The 20,465-nt window shown below is 35.6% G+C and overlaps 3 protein-coding genes across 4 annotated transcripts; all 3 read right to left on the bottom strand.

Moving 5' to 3' along the window:
• Window positions 1-491: 491 nt before the first annotated feature.
• LOC145165958 (uncharacterized) lies at window positions 492-6,884 on the bottom strand. Of its 2 annotated transcripts, none has more exons than XM_079084878.1 (5): window positions 4,436-6,884; window positions 3,742-3,898; window positions 3,202-3,319; window positions 944-3,018; window positions 492-844 (listed from the first exon to the last, which is right to left on the bottom strand). In XM_079084878.1, the coding sequence occupies exon 1, from the start codon at window positions 6,805-6,807 to the stop codon at window positions 4,465-4,467; it is 2,343 nt and encodes a 780-aa protein (XP_078941004.1). In that variant the 5' UTR covers window positions 6,808-6,884; the 3' UTR covers window positions 492-844; window positions 944-3,018; window positions 3,202-3,319; window positions 3,742-3,898; window positions 4,436-4,464. The 2 variants fall into 2 exon arrangements, with proteins under 2 accessions (XP_078941004.1, XP_078941005.1); XM_079084879.1 differs by having other exon boundaries at window positions 492-745.
• On the bottom strand, window positions 972-1,856 carry LOC145163668 (uncharacterized). The gene has a single exon (XM_079082471.1). The coding sequence runs from the start codon at window positions 1,854-1,856 to the stop codon at window positions 972-974; it is 885 nt and encodes a 294-aa protein (XP_078938597.1).
• A 5,847-nt stretch (window positions 6,885-12,731) lies between the features above and the next one.
• LOC145165957 (uncharacterized) lies at window positions 12,732-15,876 on the bottom strand. Its single transcript, XM_079084877.1, has one exon. It carries the CDS (start codon window positions 15,340-15,342, stop codon window positions 12,946-12,948), a length of 2,397 nt encoding a protein of 798 aa, XP_078941003.1. The 5' UTR covers window positions 15,343-15,876; the 3' UTR covers window positions 12,732-12,945.
• Window positions 15,877-20,465: the final 4,589 nt, after the last annotated feature.

The raw sequence follows: 20,465 nt of genomic DNA, 5'->3' as shown, positions 1-20,465 counted from the left end.
ACCATTGGTTTTTTATTTCGGTTTCGGTTTTTCGTTTTTTTAAATATATTTTTCGGGGTTTTTTTTTTTTTTTATTTCATAGATTTCTTCATCAACAAATGTTTCTATAATTTAACAAAAATAAATAATTTATTAAAACATAATACAAGAGGAAGTCTGTTCACATTTAGTCATTGAACTTTTTAGAGGGAAACGAACTTTCGATTTTGTTCACATTTAGTCACTAAACTTTTTTTCGTTATCTATTTGTCACTCAACTATTGAAACTGTTCACATTTTACCCTTATGACCGGTAACAGCCGGTCATAAGGGTAAAATGTGAACAGTTTCAATAGTTCAATGGCAAATAGATAACGAAAAAAAGTTTAGTGACTAAATGTGAACAAAGTCGAAAGTTCGTTACCCTTTCAAGTCATTATCCCAAGACTCTATACCTAAAACACTAATTAAGTTGATAGAACCTAAATCGCTCATATTTCAATTCAACGTCATTTGTAACATGAATATTTTATATATATTTATTTCGCTTCAACAACATTTGTAACATGTATATCTATTGAAAGTATAATATGCATCAATACAATTCTCAAAATTATATGCAACAATATGAAAACATGCCCCCTTTTTCCTCGATCCAAAGTCACTTTTCAAAACCTTCATATGCATCAATCTATCAGATCTTTTCGATACTTTGATTCCTTTATTATTATAGGAGGGGCTTCCTAGCTACCATAGCCACATAAAACTGAAAACAGAGATGTAAAGTGATTCCTATGAGCACAAGTCAAATGCATAAACTTACACGGTACTACGGTAGTTATTTCCATGATCTGCATCACATCACCTTTCATCAAGGTGCAAAAGAAACAAGAATTACTGCCAAATTTTATGCCTATATATACACACACATACAAGACTTATGTTATGAAGTCGGAAAAAATACCTTGGCTACATACGAAAGACGACCACTTTTAAGGGATATGTTGCAAATGAAGACGCCATTCATCAATAAATGCCATTTTCTCTTGATCAATGCTTGGCAGTTCATGCATTTCAAGTCTTTTTATTATCTCAGTAGTCCTACCAAGAAGCTTAGCTGCAGCCTCAACACTATCCTCCCGTTTCTCTATTGCACTTTCATGGCATTTCATTGTTATGACTCGTGGAATGTTGGTGAAGCAAGCAACCAATATGTCTGCAATCATGTGAGATAATAGAGCAAACAACTGTTCTTCAGTGATCCCTAAGATGTTACTTTGGTAGGTAAGCATGACTGAATGTGCAATTCGGTACATTGAATTTGCAACAATTAACTTCCGTGGAAGGTATTCCACCGGTTCTCCTCCATTTGTGCTTTTGCTAACTTCTATCACAATTTCTTCTGCTTTGTGAGCAAACCATTCAAGAATCTCTCTTGATGTTTTTCCTTCGTAAGTGCTTTTTCCCAAGCTGTTCTCTAACCACTTGTTGTTGTCTTCTACCTCATCCCACAATGACATAGCTGCCTTTTGAATGTTTACATACCGACGTTCATTGTTCAAGCTTTCCTCAACAATATGGGTGTAAAAAAGTCCTTCACCAACACATTTGAACAAGCTATTCGTTACATCCTTACCAATATTCGGGAGAGCAGCAGCGATGCACGTAAATGTTACTATTGGTAAGCTCCAGCTGTTAGGAAGTTCAATAGAAAGTAGAGGTTGAACTTGATAAATGTCAAATTTCTCTACTCCCTCAAAACCTATAGAATTTTCAAGAAACTTTAGGAGATTGTTGTCTTGTTCCTTCTCATTCTTTTGAATCAAGCGATTCATGGAGTTTAATATTCGTTCAAGTGTTCTTCCAGCAAGCTCCATATTGATGATGGCGACGGTGGTGGTGGTGGTGGCGGTGGCAGCGGTGGTGGTGATGACAGGCGGTGGTGGTGACAGCGGCAATTGTTGCAGTGGTGGTGATGGCGACGGTGATAGCGGCGGTGGTGGTGTTCGTGATGGGGTAGTGGTGGTGGTGATGGGGTAGTGGTGGTGGTGATGGCGATAATAGGTCGATGATTGTGGTAGTGGTGGTGGGTGTGTGTGTGGGGGTGTGGGTGTGGAGTAGGGGTGGGTGTGAGTTTGTGTGTGTGTGTTTGTTTGTAGGGGTATGGGTGGGGGTAGGTGTGTGTGTGTGTTTGTGGGGGTTGGTGTGTGTGTGTGTGTGTTTGTAGGGGTGGGCTTGGGAGTGAGTGTACGTAGGTAGGGGTGTAGTGGGTTGGGGGTATTAAGGTGATGGTAGGTAGAGGTAGATTGGGGTGGGAGTGGGTGTTTATATTTTAGAAAAAAAATTTGGAATTAGAAAAATGTGGAAAACAATGATTATCGGTTTTCCAAAAATTTTCAACTTCTTTGTAATTTTAGAAAACGGAAAATTTTCATTTTCTGTGAAAAATTTAGAAAAATAGACAAACTAAACGCGTTTTCAAAATTCTCATTTTTCTTGAAAAAATTTTCCGGTCCATTTTTCCGCAACTAAACGCATCATAAGTGTTTTTATAAAATCTTTAAAAATCAGCTTATTGTGTTAGGAATAAGCTAAATAAGCTAATTTTAATAAGCATCTCCCCTTGTTGATTGCTTATTCCCATCACAAATAAGTTAATAAGCTAGTCCAAACACCCCCTCATATTCTTTTTCGTCAAGAAGTTGAACCAGGGATTGAATCATTTGTGATTGAGTTGCCCAAAATGTTCTTGCTAATCTCCTTTCAAACACCTCTCGTCTTCCTTAGAAAACTCTCCAACCTCTTTTCTACCTCCGGCGATTCACCACTCGTACGACTACCACCTCCACTTCCGACAACCACCCTTACGTCCGAGGACACCTACGACCACCAACAACAGCAAAAAACACCCACACGCTTTTTGCATCTGGCCGGAGTTAGGATTTCAAGATCTACAAGCGATTTCGGGAACTCAATATCTTCAAAATGATTTCTGGTTTACTAAACTGGTGGAAATCAAAACCCGAATTGCACCTACAACTGTACAACAACATCAATATATCAAGCCTGAAACTAAAAATTGAAATCAAATCAATGGGATTCAAATCAAATCTGAAAACTTAACACTGAACTTCAAAATAAAATGTGAATGCGAACCTGAATTTGAAATTAGACATGAAACTAAATCAAACATGAAATTGAAAATCGGACCAAAAATCTAACCTAATCGGTGTGGTAGGATGTTGACGGTAGTTTTCTGTCCATTCTTACACTGATCCAGGTTTGGCAGGAAGACAATAAAGGCTTTTCCGCAAGCAAATGAAGACAGGGTCGGTGTTTTCTTGCGATTGGAATAGATGAGGAAGACGAAGGTTAGAGGGAAAATGACTTGCGAGAATTATCGTACGTTCACATTTAAGAAACTTGTTTATTATTATTATTTTATATATTTGATTATTTAATTTGTTATATGTGTTCACGTATTATTATTATTTTTCTTTTATATATTATTATTCCAAAATTTCAACCTTAATACATAAATACCACAACTCAAACAAAAGTATTAGAAGATTTATATTTCAATTCAATATTTGTAATATAAAAAATGTCTATCAAAAATATATTATAATATGGGTACACTTCTCAAACAAAAGTATTAGAAGATTTATATTTCAATTCAATATTTGTAATATAAAAAATGTCTATCAAAAATATAATATGGGTACACTTCTCAAAACTATATGCAACATTATGAAAATATACCTCCTCTTCCCGATCCAAAGCTTCACTTTCCAAACCTTCACATATAAGGTTCGTTTGATACTCTCCAATGTTTTATAACTACAATAGGTGCTTCATGCCACAACCCATTGATGAAGGAGCACTAAGATATAAAGAGATGCCCGTGAACACAAGTCAACTGCAACATGTGTTAATTTTATGACATGGATCACATCACCTTTCAAGGTGCAAAAGAAACAATAATTACTATATTATATATACTCATCAAGGTTGTAAAAAACGCTCGATGTTAGCTAATCGGTGGACTGAGGTTAAGGGATTAATCAGTTAGGCGGGGATTAATCGGAGGATTAAATGGGGACCATTAATTGCTAACTCGTTAAATTTTCAAAAATTAAATATGACTAATAATCTAATATCATAACAAAGTTCGTAAATACCACTAATATCTTAATAAAATAGGTTAATATGATTAATACAACATTAATAATTCCTCAAATGGTTTCTATTAAGATAGAACTTCTTCAAAGTGTTAAAATTTCATCTTTTTCTACTATTTCAGTCACTTTGTAGGTAAGGATTAATCGCTAGGCGCCCTCTAATCGGTCGGGTAGCGTCTAGGAATTAATCAGAGATTAATCGGGACCTAATCGGGATTTTTACAACACTGATACCCATACATAGAAGAATTGTGTTATGAAGTTAGAAAAATTACCTTGGCTCCATATGAAAAAACAAGGAATTCTAAGGGATACACAGCAAATGAAGACGCCATTCATCAATAAATGCCATCTTATCATGATCAATGCTTGGTAGTTCATACATTTTAATTCTTTTTATTATCTCAGTGGTCCTACCAAGAAGCTTAGCTGCAGCCTCAACACTAGCCTCACGTTTCTCTATTGCACTTTCATGGCATTTCATTACAATGACTTGTGGCATGTTGGTGAAGCAAGCAACGGCCTCACGTTTCTCTATTGCACTTTCATGGCATTTCATTACAATGACTCGTGGCATGTTGGTGAAGCAAGCAACCAATATGTCTGTATTCATGTGAGATAATAGAGTAAACAGCTGTTCTTCGGTGATCTCTAAGATGTTACTTTGGTAGGTAAGCATGATTGAATGTGCAATTCGGTGCATTGAATTAGCAACAATCAACTTCCTTGGAAGGTATTCCACCGGTTCTCCTTCATTTAGGCTTTTGCTAAATTCTATCACAATTTCTTCTGCTTTGTGAGCAAACCATTCAAGAATCTCTCTTGATGTTTTTCCTTTGTAAGCGTTTTTTTCCAAAGTTTTCCCTAACCACTTGTTGTTGTCTTCTACCTCATCCCACAATGTCATAGCTGCCTTTTGAATGTTTACATACCGGCATTCATTGTTCAAGCTTTCCTCAACAATATGGGTGTAAAAAAGTCCTTCACCAACACATTTGAACAAGCTATTCCTTACATCCTTACCAATATTCGGGAGAGCAGCAGCGATGCACGTTAATGTTACTATTGGTAAGCTCCAGCTGTTAGGAAGTTCTTGATAAATGTCAAATTTCTCTACTCCCTGGAATCCAGTAGATTTATCAAGAAACTTTAAGAGGTTGTTATCTTGTTCCTTCTCAGCCTTTTGAATCAAGCGATTCATGGAGTTTGAAATTCGTTTGAGTGTTCGTTCAGCAAGCTCCATATTGTCTTCCAGCAACAAAACACACTTCCTTAGGTCTTCATCTATGTAGTCACTGCTAGAGGGTGGACTAAGCATAATTTCTTTCAATGACTTGAAATAATATGAACAATGCATGAAAATAAGTAGAACTACCACGGGGATGAGCCCTATAATTTTACATGTTACCACAACTGCCTTTTGAAATCCAATCAGAGTGCTCAGAATGAGATTTTTGAAATTACGCAGAAGACTTTTTACTCTATGGCAATCAGATAGAAAAGTTATACGACTTTCTTTCCATTCACACAATTTTTGAGTCCAATACTTCTCTACTTTAAAGACCTCCAAATGGTTCCTATTCCACCCAGCAAAAGATTTGAAGCTCACGACCATAAAACTTCTACATATTGGCGCAATAACACCCACAACTCCAATGGACTGAATGATAAAAGTGGCAACCATTGACCACTTATAATCCGACAGGGATCTTAGCCGAATTGGTGCTACAGAAATTGACACCAGAAGATGTGTGTATATGGCTACAGCAATTACACAAATTATGCCCGAAGCACAGGATAACGGAGAACTAGCCATCATAAATTGAGGACTACCGGTTTCTGCCATGATCCAGTATCTTTTCACATGTTGTCTTAGCTTCTCAATATCAAATTTATCTTGAGGACAATGATTATATAATATGGTTTTGCTAATGGCTTGATACTTGAGTTCTAAAATTTGCTTAGATAATGGAACTGTTATAGCAGAAGATATCAAAAGTATTAGTAAGAAGAGTAACAAAGCCACGTAGATGCATCCTACATCCATGAAAGTGTATCTATCAAGAGCCGTGCTAATACCAATAGCAACTGGCACAATAACACCGGTATTAATCTCCATACATATATTCACAATTATGGTGATAATGAGAATGGCCAAACCTATGACATTTGCAAGAAGTGACTTGTTGTCCATAGACGCCAAAGAAGGCATTAAGTTAGCCATCATCATGCACATAAAAACTAAGCTCCCCTGCTTAGCTGCTTGGTCCAAAAACCCTGGCATTGGACTATTCAAATCCACAGGCAGTTTCATTGCGACAGCTATCACTGTGATAGAAACAGCATTTAGAGAGAAAAGTTTACTTGGAAACCAGAATTTCCTTTTTCGAAAACCAGTGAACAAATCAACTACCATAGCAAGAACGCAAAATAATGATGCTATTGAGATGTAGATGCCAATCCATGGCAGAGGCTTGTTGTACTTGTCTTCAATTTCCGAAATAGTTATTTCCTCACAGAAATACTGCAAAGCTGAGATGCTTTCTTCAGTGAGGTTTACAAGTACGCCCGAAGAGGATCGATCTCCATTATCAAATGATGATACAATGTCATAACAGTGCAAAGTGGAATCATAAGATGAACCCATGTTCAAAATACCTAGTAAAGTAAGATGTAACTTGATGCTAATTGTTCACAAAATAGAAATAAGTTTGTAGTTGTTAACTTAAATTGCAGAAAATTCGAGGAAGTTGCAATCGATGACATTATTGGATGCACTATAGGAAAAAAAAAATAGACATCACATCATGACATTATTAGAGTAGACTTGGTATATAGGGAAAAAAAAAATAGACATCATTGTAAGTTATCATAAGGGTTTTAGTTAAAGTTTAAATACAAAAGAAATAAAACACAATCTAAATTAACATTTAAGATATTTGAGATCGAAATTATCACATCTATCATTCATTATGAAAGAGCTTTGACCAAATTGAACGAACTTGTATACTTTAATCGAGGTTACAAAAGAAATTATATCAAAATAGTTAGTTTTTATTATAAGATTTTATTAATAACCAGATAAATAAATAAAACTACAAGACTAGGTGCAATTGTAACGCTATGTGTGTTTGTCGGTTGCATATTTTAAGAATTTATTAATGAAAGAAATTAAATAAAATTTTCGTAAACCATGGCTATTTATTGATATCTACTGTGAGAAATTAGCAACAGAAAATCATACAGCCAAGAAGCTAAAATATTGATATTCTGTTTTATCATATAAATATATAAGTTATGCTGCTGTTACTTATTTTCTAGTTTACAAAAATCATAGAACTATAGAAGACAAAGAAAAAGGACATAAAGAAAAAAAAGTGCGTGGGTCATAACTGGAATCGATCCAAAAGTAAACCTCATGAGTCATGAGTCATGACCAATGCCTCTTTTTCCCCTTTTTATTATTTCTTAAGGTCACCATGAGCTAATTTTTATTTACAAAATTTCTTTTATAATCAATCCCTTTAATAATATATTCATTTAGTTTGTCGCAGGATAGCCGCTTACCAAAAGTTAATTAATATTATTAGGTAGTTAACTTGCTCGTTTAATTATAAGCTTATAACATTGATACTTCAAAGGTAATTTTAAAAATATGTTTATGAAAAAATAAATTTACATGAAATTACCTTTTAATACATGCAATGGTTTGTTAATCAAATAATTAGTTAATACGATGGAATGATCAAGACAATAATGTAAGGAGACACGTGCGAAAGAAAATTATAACCAATTATATAGAAACTTCGTGATATTTTTTTGAACGGTTAACACTGTAACATCCCGACTCTCAGGTATTTCTTTATTATTATTTATTATTGAGACTTCATGTGTAACTCGACGAGTTGTGAGCCTAACTCGTCGAGTAGAGTTCGATTAGACCACGTGGGTTTAATGATCGACTCAACGAGTCAGATAGCTGACTTGCCGAGTAGGCGCTGTGAGGTGAAACCCTAAATCCCTGAGTTTGGGGCCTATTTAAGGAAACTTATGTCCTCATTTCCGTCTCACCAGCTACCCTACTTCCCTGAGTGAAACCCTAATCGGTCTTTGAGCTAAGAGAGAGTGTTAGAGCTTATATTTGAGTATTTTGGTGAAGCATTGGAAGAAGAAGATGGGAGATTCAAGCAAGGAACGAGAAAAGGCTGTGAGATCCAGGAATCATACACTTGGAGCTTCTGTTGGAAGGTAAAAGTCTCATCATGTTGTTTAGATCTTGTTAATGAGAACTTTTGGGGCTTTTTCCATATTTCCTTGAGATTTGGTATGCCTTGTGCTTACCAAGCATTGAGACATCAGATCTGGACTTTGTGAGGTCCATAGAGTCCAAAGGTCCCAGCTTTATCCAACCATAAAGAGTTATTGTGCTTAAACGCCTTGGTTAGAGCTTTTATTTGGCATTATGAGCAAACATGTCATGCATGAACGTAAAGTTCAAAGTTTTACGTGACATTCGACCCTTGGGAGGCTAGATCTAGAGTTTGGGGTGATAGATCTGTCGTAAAACGTCTGAATGAGATTTTGACTTAAGGGACTCGGCGAGTCAAAGAGCTAACTCGACGAGTCAGGTAGGATTTTCCCCGATGAATCTGGTCATGGGTAACTCGGCGAGTTAACGGGACAACTCGACGAGTTGAGTTGGGTTTTTGCAAGATTCTGAAGGAACAAGGGGGACTCGACGAGTCACAGATGCACTCGGCGAGTCAGGTGAACATGGACAGTTGACTTGAGTGTTGACTTCTGTTGACGTTAAGGTTTGGTCAAGGCATGGAGTATGGGGACCGTGGAGGGCTTTGGGAGGGAGATTAACCTAGTTTATTTCGAGTCGTGATTTAAGTGTTGATTAGAGATTATTATCTTATGTGTTAGGCGGAGGCTAGTTCGAGATTCGTGTACAAGACTATTTCTTACTTGATTACGAGGTGAGTCTTCTCACTATACTTACCATGAGTGGTATCTTTGTGTGACTGAGATGTCTTATGTGCTTACCTGTATATTTTGATATTCTGCATTATGTCTTTGTGATTTATGTTGAGTATTGTTATTATGAGCTTACTAAGTCAGGACCGGAGGGTCCACCCAAGTTGTGGGATCGGAGGGTCTCCTCTTAGACACATTGACCGGAGGGTCGCATTGAGTTAGCCTTGAGTGGCTAATGTGATGTGTGTGGTATTTTGGGGAACTCACTAAGCTCCGTGTTTACCGTGTTATGTGTTATGTGTTTCGGGTACCTCTCAGGATCACGGGAAGGCACCGGCTTGATTGTACACACACCCGAGTGGGAGATATGTTTTTGGAGGATACTGGATTTGTGATGTATTCAGTTTTGGAACATGTGTTTTGATAACTTGATGATTACGGGATTGTTGTGATTATGAAATGGGATAATTGTGTTTTTAAACGAAAAAATTTGTTGAAAATTTATGGTGTTACAAACACACCTCTAAATCTTACCCCTAACTATCCATTTGTCTACGACGGAACTTGAACTCGCAATCCCTTATGGAAGGGACACATTTTCAAACATCTTAATACCGCTAGGCCAAAGGCCCTTTGGTAGAAATTTCGTGATATTTGATTTGTAGTTAACTAAATATATGAAATATAATAGGGAATTAAGTAATCTAACCATTTTTTGTTGGTTTTTTTTAGAAAAAAATAATCATTTGGTCCGAAATGTTTATTTCGAACCCGAATTTTGAAATATTTAAATGGGTAAAAATGTTCGACCCGGTAACGTGGTCCATGTATATAGCATGTCAGACACCTTATGCCGAACACACTGTATCGGACCGTATTTCAGACTACTCTTTCCTTGTTCCGAACTTCATCAATTTTGAACAATGTCTTATTCTAGCATTGAAGAGATCTAACATTAATGGGTATGTGCGATTCTTTCTATGATTATATGTTATAATATGTTAGAAATAAAAAAAAAATTGTGCTTTTTGTATGATTTGATTCAATTAATTAGCAATAACACGTTTTCCTTTCGATTTTAGTTGGTGTTAGGCTTTTGTATATATATGTGTAATGGGACAACTAAAATCATAAAAAACTACTTTTGAATCCGTTTAGACAAGTCCGGAATACACAAAACTAATCCAGAACGCATAGAACACATTTGAAATGCATAGAACGAGTCTAAATGTTGTCCGAAACACTTTCGTTTTATTCCTGAATGTTGTCCTGAACATACAGTACTTAGCTAATTAAAAAAAAATCATTGTACCGTCACAAACATATGAAGCGGTTGTCATTACAACTACCAATCTGAACTGGACTGGGCAGGGAAATCATAGCTCGTTTACACACCCCCGAACGTACAACCATGTTTACATGTCGATAGGTGTAGACTGTCACCAATTTGCAACATCCGGATCTTTAAGGTATGAATTTTAAAAGCATTATGGGATTGTTGGTTGGCCACGACGTGGTGGAGGCATCACCACAGCGTGGCAGGACTTTATGGGGCGCACATGTTTAATGAGTGTCATGGCGTGACGCTATATTGGCGACGGCGAGGCATCCGTTTTGTGCAAAACCCTAGTTCTGGGTTTTGTTCCCTTATTTAAGGGATGTGAGGGATAGGGTTTTCACACCCTCAACCTCCATTACCTCCCTCTCATTCTCTTTGTATCCCTAGCCTCCATTATTGAAGATCTTGAGCTTTTGTTGGTATTTTGGTGTTTTGAAGAAGAAGGAAGCACACTTGGAGTGTAAATCTAGCTTGCAAGTCTCATCATCATCTCCAACCTTATATTATGTACCTTTGTAAGTGATTAAGATTCAACATTTATTGTTTATGTTTCTAGATCTAGGTTTTTGTCCCATTTTTCTTCAAGATGATGTAGTTAGAGTGGAAGGATCCCATAAAGTTAGCAACTTTATGGATCCTTGAGGTCATATAGTTCAGATCAGTGTGTTGATGTTTTGGAGTACCTTGCATGAAATGTTGGTGTTTCTCTTCATTTGTGACATAGCTTGAGCTGTAGCCATGTATCGAGCATGCATGGCCGAAAAGCATCAATCTTTAGGATATAGTGGTCATTAGGAAGCTTTCTGGAAGGGATGAATAGTTGGCTTAATGATTTGGAGGCTGAATCCATTAAGTTGTGAAAGTTCAGTGCCCACAACGTGGCATCCTGTTCGCCACAACGTGAGGACAGGAGAATTCACGACTGTTTTGGACTATCTTTGCCATGACGTGGTGATTTGTGTTCCATGGCGTGACGATGGTTTTCCTTGCAACTGAGAGGTTGGGCCGGGGCCGAACTCATCAGCCACAACGTGACCATGGATTGGCCACGACGTAGGTGTCAGTCGAAGTCAAACTTTGACCGTTAACTTTCTGACTAGGTTGACTTTTGGTCAAATTATTAGTATTAGAGTCTAGACTAAGATGAGACCTTGTATGATTCAGTAGGTGGACAATAGCACCTCTTTCGTGATGCAAAGCGGAGATTTGTCTAATCATGTGAGAAAGATGGGTCTTCTCAGTTCTCACTATAATGTGCAAAAGTTAATTAATATTATTAGGTAATTAACTTGTTCGTTTAATTATAAGCTTATAGCATTGATACTTAAAAGGTAATTTTAAAAATATATTTATAAAAAAAAATACATGAAATTACCTTACAATGGCTTGTTAATAAAATAATTAGTTAATTCGCTGGACTCAACACGTGGGAAAGAAAATTCTAACCAATTATATAGAAATTTGGCGATATTTGATCTTTAATTTACTAAATATATGAAATTTAAGTTTATCGTCAATGGATGAGTTTTAAATCATGAGATATTAATTAAAAATATACATTTACCAAACAATTGTAGATTGACTAATCTTCATTTACTAAAACGCTTTAAAAAATTCCCCAATCTTTTATATATATATATATATATATATATATATATATATATATATATATATATATATATATATATATATATATATATATATATATTTAAAAAAAAAAAAAAAAACTGATAAGCAGAGGCACTATAATTAAAACCCCAATTTTTGGCAGCCCCTGTATCTCTTAACTATACAAATTTAGATGATAATGGAATACTAATAATCCCCTTTGTCATCAACCAAATGCATCTTACTTGATATCACTTTCTTATTTGTTCAATATAGTCCTTAAATTCCATGATAATTTTGTTTTTGTTAAATGCAAGAAATAACAATGTATTTTTTATTGATATGTTTATTAGGGCATCATACTTTCATTTCTTCCCGCTCACCAATGTACTTTGAAAACTGTACCCAATTATAGCACTATCATACAAATACAAAGCCATTTTCACTGTAATAATTAAGTTGATTTTTCATTATTTAGTATCCTATTAAGAAAAAACAAATTAAAGTGGTACAATGTCTTAATGAGAAACATTCTTGAAGTACAAAGCTGCAATAGAATGAAATGAAAGTAGGATGCTATGTTGGACTCATGACATGAGAGTGACTTGGTAACATATGTGAAACACTTTCATTGAATAATATAGTTATGATCGAATAGTTATCTTATACTATAGTCCCTTCACGTTAACTTTAGCTTGCAACTTCAGAGATCCATATTAATGAGGAAATATCTAAAGTACTGCATTTACCTACAGATTTACTTTACAAAAAACCAAAAAGAAGGTGAAGAATATACAAGTGAGTGCCCTCATATGTCAAACATGTACAAAGTTGCCAAAAACTCCAAAGTCCTTAAAATCACATTTTCTTGTTTTTCATCATCTTTATCAGTGCCATGGTACTTGAATCAGGTGGGACCCCCTCAGATACCATCCTATCATAAAGCATTTCAGCCTCTTCCACAAAACCCTGAGAGCAAAACCCACGCATAAGACAAGTGTATATTACAGTATCCGGTCCAACACCTCGTTCAATCATTTCATTAAAGAGACCAACAGCACCCTCAAGTTTCCCTGATTTACAATAATCATCCATCAAAACTCTGAACAAAATAACATCAGGAGCAAACTCTTGGACTGGGGTTAAATCTCGTGTCAAAACCCTTTCTTTTCTCCCGGATTTAAAATCCCCTTGAAACAAAACCGTATAAGTTATGACATCAGGTTGTATACCATGATTTATCATGTCATTGAAAAGATCTTTGGCTTCTTTTAAACAATTCACCTGACAATATCCATCTAACATAATCGTGTAGGAGATAACATCGGGTCTTATTCCTCTTGCAATCATCTTATCAAAAACCCACCTTGCCATTTTCATATCTCCAACACGACAATAAGCTGATTTGAGTTTGCTATACATAATTTTAGAAGGACCATTTTCTGATTTCAATATTGCTTTAAAGAAGATTAAAGCTTTATCGGTTTCATCTTTTTCACATAGACAACTAAGAAGTTTCTGGCAACAAGAAGCTTTTGATGCTAAAAACACTTCCTTTTCTTGATTGGATAATGTAAGAAAAAGTTCATACGCCTCGATTGCATTGTTTGTGTCACAGTATGCATTCATCATAGCAACATAATCATTCAAGCTTTTTCTTTCAAGATTATTAAAAAATAACCCTGCTTCCTTCACTTTTCCACATTGGGATAACCTCTCGATTATAGCATTGTTTGTAGCCCTTGTGGGTTTTAAACCTTGTGCTAACATATCATCATAAAGACTCATTGTCTCCTTGAAAAGGCCACATTTTGAGAACCCATCAAGAAGCATGTTGAAAGTAATGGTATCGGGTTTCAACCCCTTTTGATTCATCTCAATGAAGATGTTTAAAGCATTTAGAAGATCACTTTGGAGACAATACCCTTTAATCAAAGTGGTGTAATGCTTAACATCTACTTTCATTTTCCTCCTTTTCATCACTTCTAGAAGCTCCATAGCTTCTTCCATTTTCCTTAGTCTACATAGAGCATCGATCGCAATATTAAACGAGATTTCATCAAGAAAAACACCGGATTCCATTGCGTTCATGAATTCGTTTATAGCTTCGGATGACATCCCTAAATGACACAAACATTGCATAATCAAGCTCACAATTACACAATTTGTTTTGATACCCTTTGAACACATTTCATTATAAAGATCCAAGGCCTTGAAAATATCCAATTTCCGATAGTACCCTTGGATTAAAGCCCCGTAACAATACACATTCGGGAAAATTGCGAGATTTTTCATATGAAGAAAGACACTTTCTGCATCTTCTAACTTCAACTCCTTTACAAAACCACGAATGACAGAAGTATAAGCAAAAACATCTATAGGTGAATCTGACCCTTTTAGCAAATCAAAAGCCAAATTGGAGTAGCCATTTGAGCAAAGTCCATCAATATAGGAACCAAGAGTGAAAGTATTCTCAAGTCCAGTTTCCTTTATATCTTCAAATACATCTCGAGCTTCTTCTAAACAACCCTTTCTACATAGTCCTTTGATCACAATCCCATAGGTGTATGCGTTTGGACAGAAACCTTTCTTCTTCAAATGTTCATAAACTGCCATAGCCTTATCCACTTTGCCCTCTTCAACCAACAGTTTCATTAAAAAGTTACAGGTATATACAGATGGGAGAAATCCAGACTGTATCTTTAACAACACATTAAAAGCCTCATCAAACTTCCTGACTTCACAGAAAGCCATAACTAAAGCATCAACTGCTCTACCAAACAAATTCCAGCCATTCACATTCATCTCTTCCAACAATTCTTCAAACAGATCAGAAATTTCAAAACCAAAAGCCCCAATTTTATCATCAATAACCTCCAGAAACAAATAGTTTAACCTCTTCATCATGCCCCAGTAACAAAAGAACCTTATAACAGCCATGTAAGTCACAACATCATGCTTAAAACCACATTCTTTCAAATGGGTAATTAAAAACAATGCAGTTTTGGGTTTTATTTGTAAGTGGGCTAAGATTTTGGTGAATCTATGTCTATAAAACACAATGTGGGAATGATCGAATGAATTGGAACTACTGTTTTTGTGGGAAAATGAAGGATTTTCATCTGAACCGGAATCTGAGACGTCGGGGTCGGAGAAGGGTAACTGGGCAAGTGATGAAATTGATTTAAATCGGATAGTATAGTCACATTTGACCAAATTACGGCGAAAAACTAACCTGATTAGAGGAACCCACATGGAAGTAACATGGGGATTCAAAAATAAATCGCACAGCAAAACATAATCGCCCTTCCTTTACATAACCGCCCTCTTTTAAAACCTAAATCGATTTTTAGCAGCTCGTCTTCCGTTGGATAAGATTCCAGTCAAGTGTTTTGCTTTCTGGAATAATAAAGCGCAGCAAAGCACATTGCACAAGACCAAATGCTTCGACGTTTTCTGGGAAGAAATTGATGAACTTAGCAGCTTTATCCTACAGGTGAACTCGTGGATAGGGTATGCTCCGAGAAGATACTGGAGTTCCAATACAGAAGGACTGAAAAGAAGAAGCCTTATTAACCACGACCAAAAAAGTATCTTAATCATATGAGGAGAAGTGATTGTGTCATTAGAAAGAAAAATAAATAGCAGTATGCGATGTAGAGAATCTGTTGCCTAAACCGATCAGACCATAGATGGATCAAGAGAGGCAATAGATAAAAAATTCAGAACCTTTGTTAAGGTTTGACAGCGGTTGAAGGTATAGCGGAGCAACGCCAGGGTTTAAGCGAGGGAGCGATGTGCCAGAATCCTGATTTCAATGAGAACCCTTGACTATACCATTAGTGTAAAATGGTACCTAAACTATTTGTTAATCTACATTTGAGGTCCATCTAGAAAAAAAAAAAAAAAAGTTGCCTTTTACTTTCGTTTGGCCTTACTTTAATAACGTTTTCACCATTTATTTACGAGATGCCTTCTAACTGTCTTTGACTCCATTTGCAATTTGCATCTTATTTGTCGTTAACAAAATGGTGAGAATTATATATAATTGAGACTGGAAAAGGTGAGACTTTTATCACCTTTTTGCAAAACACATAATTAAACTGGGTCTCTAACTCCATTTAGTACAAAATATAATATTGTAGCATTTTAGTATTCAAACTGTCTTTGGTGCATCCAGGAACAGTTTTGGAGTTTGAAGCATTTTAAATAACTCTGTAAGTGATTTTAACCTTCCATTTTATGTTTGATTTGAATTTAATTCATAAAGAATGAAGATTTTATTGTTCAGGAATGATATGACATACCACATCAACATTTTCTTTCCACAAAATACCAAATTTGTGGCTCTCACAAAAGATTTAACACTTTGGCATTTTTTGGTTAAACATAGTTACTACTCTATGATGACTCAATGATGAATTTATGATGATTATGATGATTTCCATATCTATTTTGGATGATGAAGCATGCCAGGATCATGAGTGATGAAAGTATTGCATAGATAACACAGTCACATTGGCCATATTTGCTCCTAATATAGAATGTCTAGTGGTTGATTTCATAAAGAATATCCAAGGTTCAAACTTTAACACGTCTAAAATATTGTCGGTACTTTGCGATTAACCACCGCATGATGGACCCTTGGGTAGGTTCAGCATGGGCGGCCTATAGGGTGCATTTTCCCAATTTTCACAGCGGTCGCATTTGCCAATGTTATATACACCATGCCAATTTGAAAAAAAAAATCAATTGTATGTAATTAAAAAATAATAAATATTCATAATTAATTAGTTATTTTTAAGGATGTTGAAAAAGCCCGTAAAAGTAAAACTGGCCCAAAATGACTAAAACCCAAAACACAATCTGTGTGGGTCCAAGGGAAACCCAAAATGCCATGGAACCTAAAAAATACATGAACCATGTTTTTCAAAAAAAAAAAGATGTTGAACATGCCCACAAAAATAGACCAAACAATTAACTTTTACAAAATCCAAAAACACGATCCATATGGTTTGGATACTTACCACTATACTAAGACTATGTGTATACATACTTTTTGGTCTCCTTCATCACCCATTTTCTTTGCACGTTCTTGGGCTTGCTTCAACATTCATGCATTTGCATATCCTTGTTTCATCCCTCGTGTCCTTTGCATGTCATGTTTCAATCCTCATATGCTTGCATGTCCATGAGCCTTTTCATCATGAATGTATCACATAGCTAGGGAAAACTTATCTAGAATCATCAAAGCACTTGATAAACCTAAAAACCTTATAGATTGCCCGAACCACACAAAGTCATCTCACCCATGAACCATATGCATGAGATGCAACATGTACATGATTGACTCATTGACTTAACATCTTTTCACATCGGTTAGCATGCAAATTCATAAAAATAGAAATTTATATCTAAGCATACAAAGAATCATAACAATTTATAATGATTAAATACAGTTATACTTAATATATTTATAGGGCCGTCTCAAAGGGCTCTAAGCGAACCAAAAATTTGGAGCTCTTTGACATTATACCGCCCTTAAGATAATGAAAACTGATTGACTCATTGACTTAACATCTTTTCACATCGGTTAGCATGCAAATTCATAAAAATAGAAATTTATATCTAAGCATACAAAGAATCATAACAATTTATAATGATTAAATACAGTTATACTTAATATATTTATAGGGCCGTCTCAACCAGTTTAAGGGCTTTAAGCGAACCAAAAATTTGGAGCTCTTTGACATTATACCGCCCTTAAGATAATGAAAACTGATTGACTCATTGACTTAACATCTTTTCACATCGGTTAGCATGCAAATTCATAAAAATAGAAATTTATATCTAAGCATACAAAGAATCATAACAATTTATAATGATTAAATACAGTTATACTTAATATATTTATAGGGCCGTCTCAAAGGGCTCTAAGCGAACCAAAAATTTGGAGCTCTTTGACATTATACCGCCCTTAAGATAATGAAAAGCTAAAAAACAATGGAATCTGCCAATCTGGAATCAGTGAACAATACAATCTGTTAATCTAAAATAAAAAATCAGAAAATTGAAAAGATTAACAAATTTGAACATTCATGCCATTTGGAAAAAGGCCAAAAACAATTAAAATGCAAATTACATAACTTAATAATAAAAATTATGTTTTAATCAAAAGACATTATATAACTAGATGTCAAACAAGAATCTCATTAAAAACAAAACCAAATATTGAGGCCAAACCACAAAATTCAAATCAAATATTGCATGTTTGGTCAAAAAAGCTTGTTATATCATTCTATACTATGGGTACATTCCATCAAAATTCAGTTTTGTAGTACTGATGAAGACTTTTCCAAATATTAGAGTTTGGGGCCAAATTGCCAATCAACCAATGAACAAAACCAAGAGCCAAAAAGCATCAAGCAGTCAAGCAATATCGATTGAAGCAGTGGGACAAAGTTTATTGCTAGGCGACCATTACATAATCGATTGAAGCAATATCAATAGAACATTGGTTTGAGATAGACAACTAATCGGCTATTATTTAACAAATTAACCCCAAATACATAATACATAATCAGACAATAGGAAAATCGAAACTCAAAAGGGAAAATACAAGCAGTCAAGCACATTACCGTTTCAAATTCAATGAAGAATCAATTGTCTGTGGAGAAACCGAGAGGTGAGAACATCAGCGAGAAGTAGAACAGCAGTGATTCAGTCGACGACAGTGGAACAGTGGAATAATCGATTGGAGAAGAAGACCTGAATCAAGTTCGAGAATGGAGAAAAGAACGGAAGTTTAATCGTTGAATGTTGACGTCGTCACAATCGCAGGTGTGATTGTATGTAGTCTTTAGACGCAGGCGTGATTTTTTTGGGGAATGAGGAGATGGACCGACACTTGGAATTAAATGGGGCCCCTTACAATGTGGGGCCCTAAGCCTTACCTTTACAAGTTAAAGCATAAGGCCGGCCCTATATATTTACATAGCACCCGGATTTAAACCGGAAGAAATACCAAAATATTAGGTATAGAAGTAAAAAAAATAAATGCCGATGTGGCATGCCAAGTATGCAATGTCACCAGGGAGTTAACCTGGAAATAGAATAAGTTAGCCAAAACAAAAAAAAATACATCAAGGTTTAATAAGTGAGATCGGTTTTGGAGTTTCGTTTTTCTTGTTTTGAGTGTATACAACTAGTTTTATATTAGCCTAACTTGATGAGGCTGAAATGAATACTTTTCGATGTTTTTTGCTTTAACAATGGTACCCATAACATGGGTCAACTTATTGAGGCCGAAAAGACTACATTCTTATGTTGTTGTTGTTGTTATTATTATTATTATTATTTTGCGTGCTTTTTGCTTTGACTATGGTAGCCATCCTAACTAATTTTTAGATAACGATTTTTGTTTGGCAAAATAGTTCTTTTTGGCCATATAGATATCCAACATTATCCAAGAGTAAATAATACTTGTAGGGATCAAATTGTTGGATTTAGTGTCTAAGTCCATAACTATAACTGATATGTACTTGACCCGATAGTAGCATGGTCCTTTTTGGTTGCCTTCAGCAGTGCAATTTGATAGGATGGTTTTATGAGAATAAGGTTATTTACGATTTATTAATATATTATAAGTATAATATATTAATATGGTTGTTTAATTAGTATTGTCCAAGATTTAATTTGGAATTAATTTTGTGGTCAAAAGACACTAAATAAATATGGAGGGATTGATTATGTAAATCAATGATACTTTTAGTATGGGCTAAGAGATCCATGATTATGTAAGTGGGCTAAACCAATAATATAACCCATGGATAGTCTATGGAGGTTAAACCCATGGGTCATAGGAATGTGGAAAGTCATGGATCATGTAACACCCAAACCAGGTATGACTTTATAGCCCTTGAAGTATCTTGATATTAGCATAAGAGACCCTTAAGTACGCGGGGCGTACTTATGAGTACGCTTAGCGTACTTGGTGAGGAGGAACGCAGAGGAGCAGCACGTACGATGGGCGTACCAGGAGTACGCTGGGCGTACGTGCCAGCATGTTCAAACACTAAAAACCGGGCTTGAGACCTATATAAACATCCTTAACTCCTTTGAACCTCACTTTAACAGCCTCCTTCACCTTCAAACGTCCCTGAAAAACCCTAATATCATTTGTGAGTGTAGCTTGAGCTTTAAGAGTGCATTTGTGGTTCTTTTAGTGTTCATCCAAGAAGAAGAAGTTGCCAAGGGAGCTTGGAGTGTCACTTGGCTTCAAGAATCTGCTTATTGTCGACCTTGAGGAGCTTCTAGAGGTATAAAGCTTGTACCTTTCCATTTTAATCACTAGATCTAGCTAGCGTTTCTAGTCTTGT

The sequence above is a fragment of the Lactuca virosa genome, chromosome 3 (assembly GCF_052849685.1).
Source record: "Lactuca virosa cultivar CGN04683 chromosome 3, Lactuca_virosa_CGN04683_v6, whole genome shotgun sequence".
NCBI lineage: Eukaryota > Viridiplantae > Streptophyta > Magnoliopsida > Asterales > Asteraceae > Lactuca > Lactuca virosa.
The sequence above is the reverse complement of the archived record's forward strand: the minus strand, read 5'-3'. Positions and strand labels throughout refer to the sequence as shown.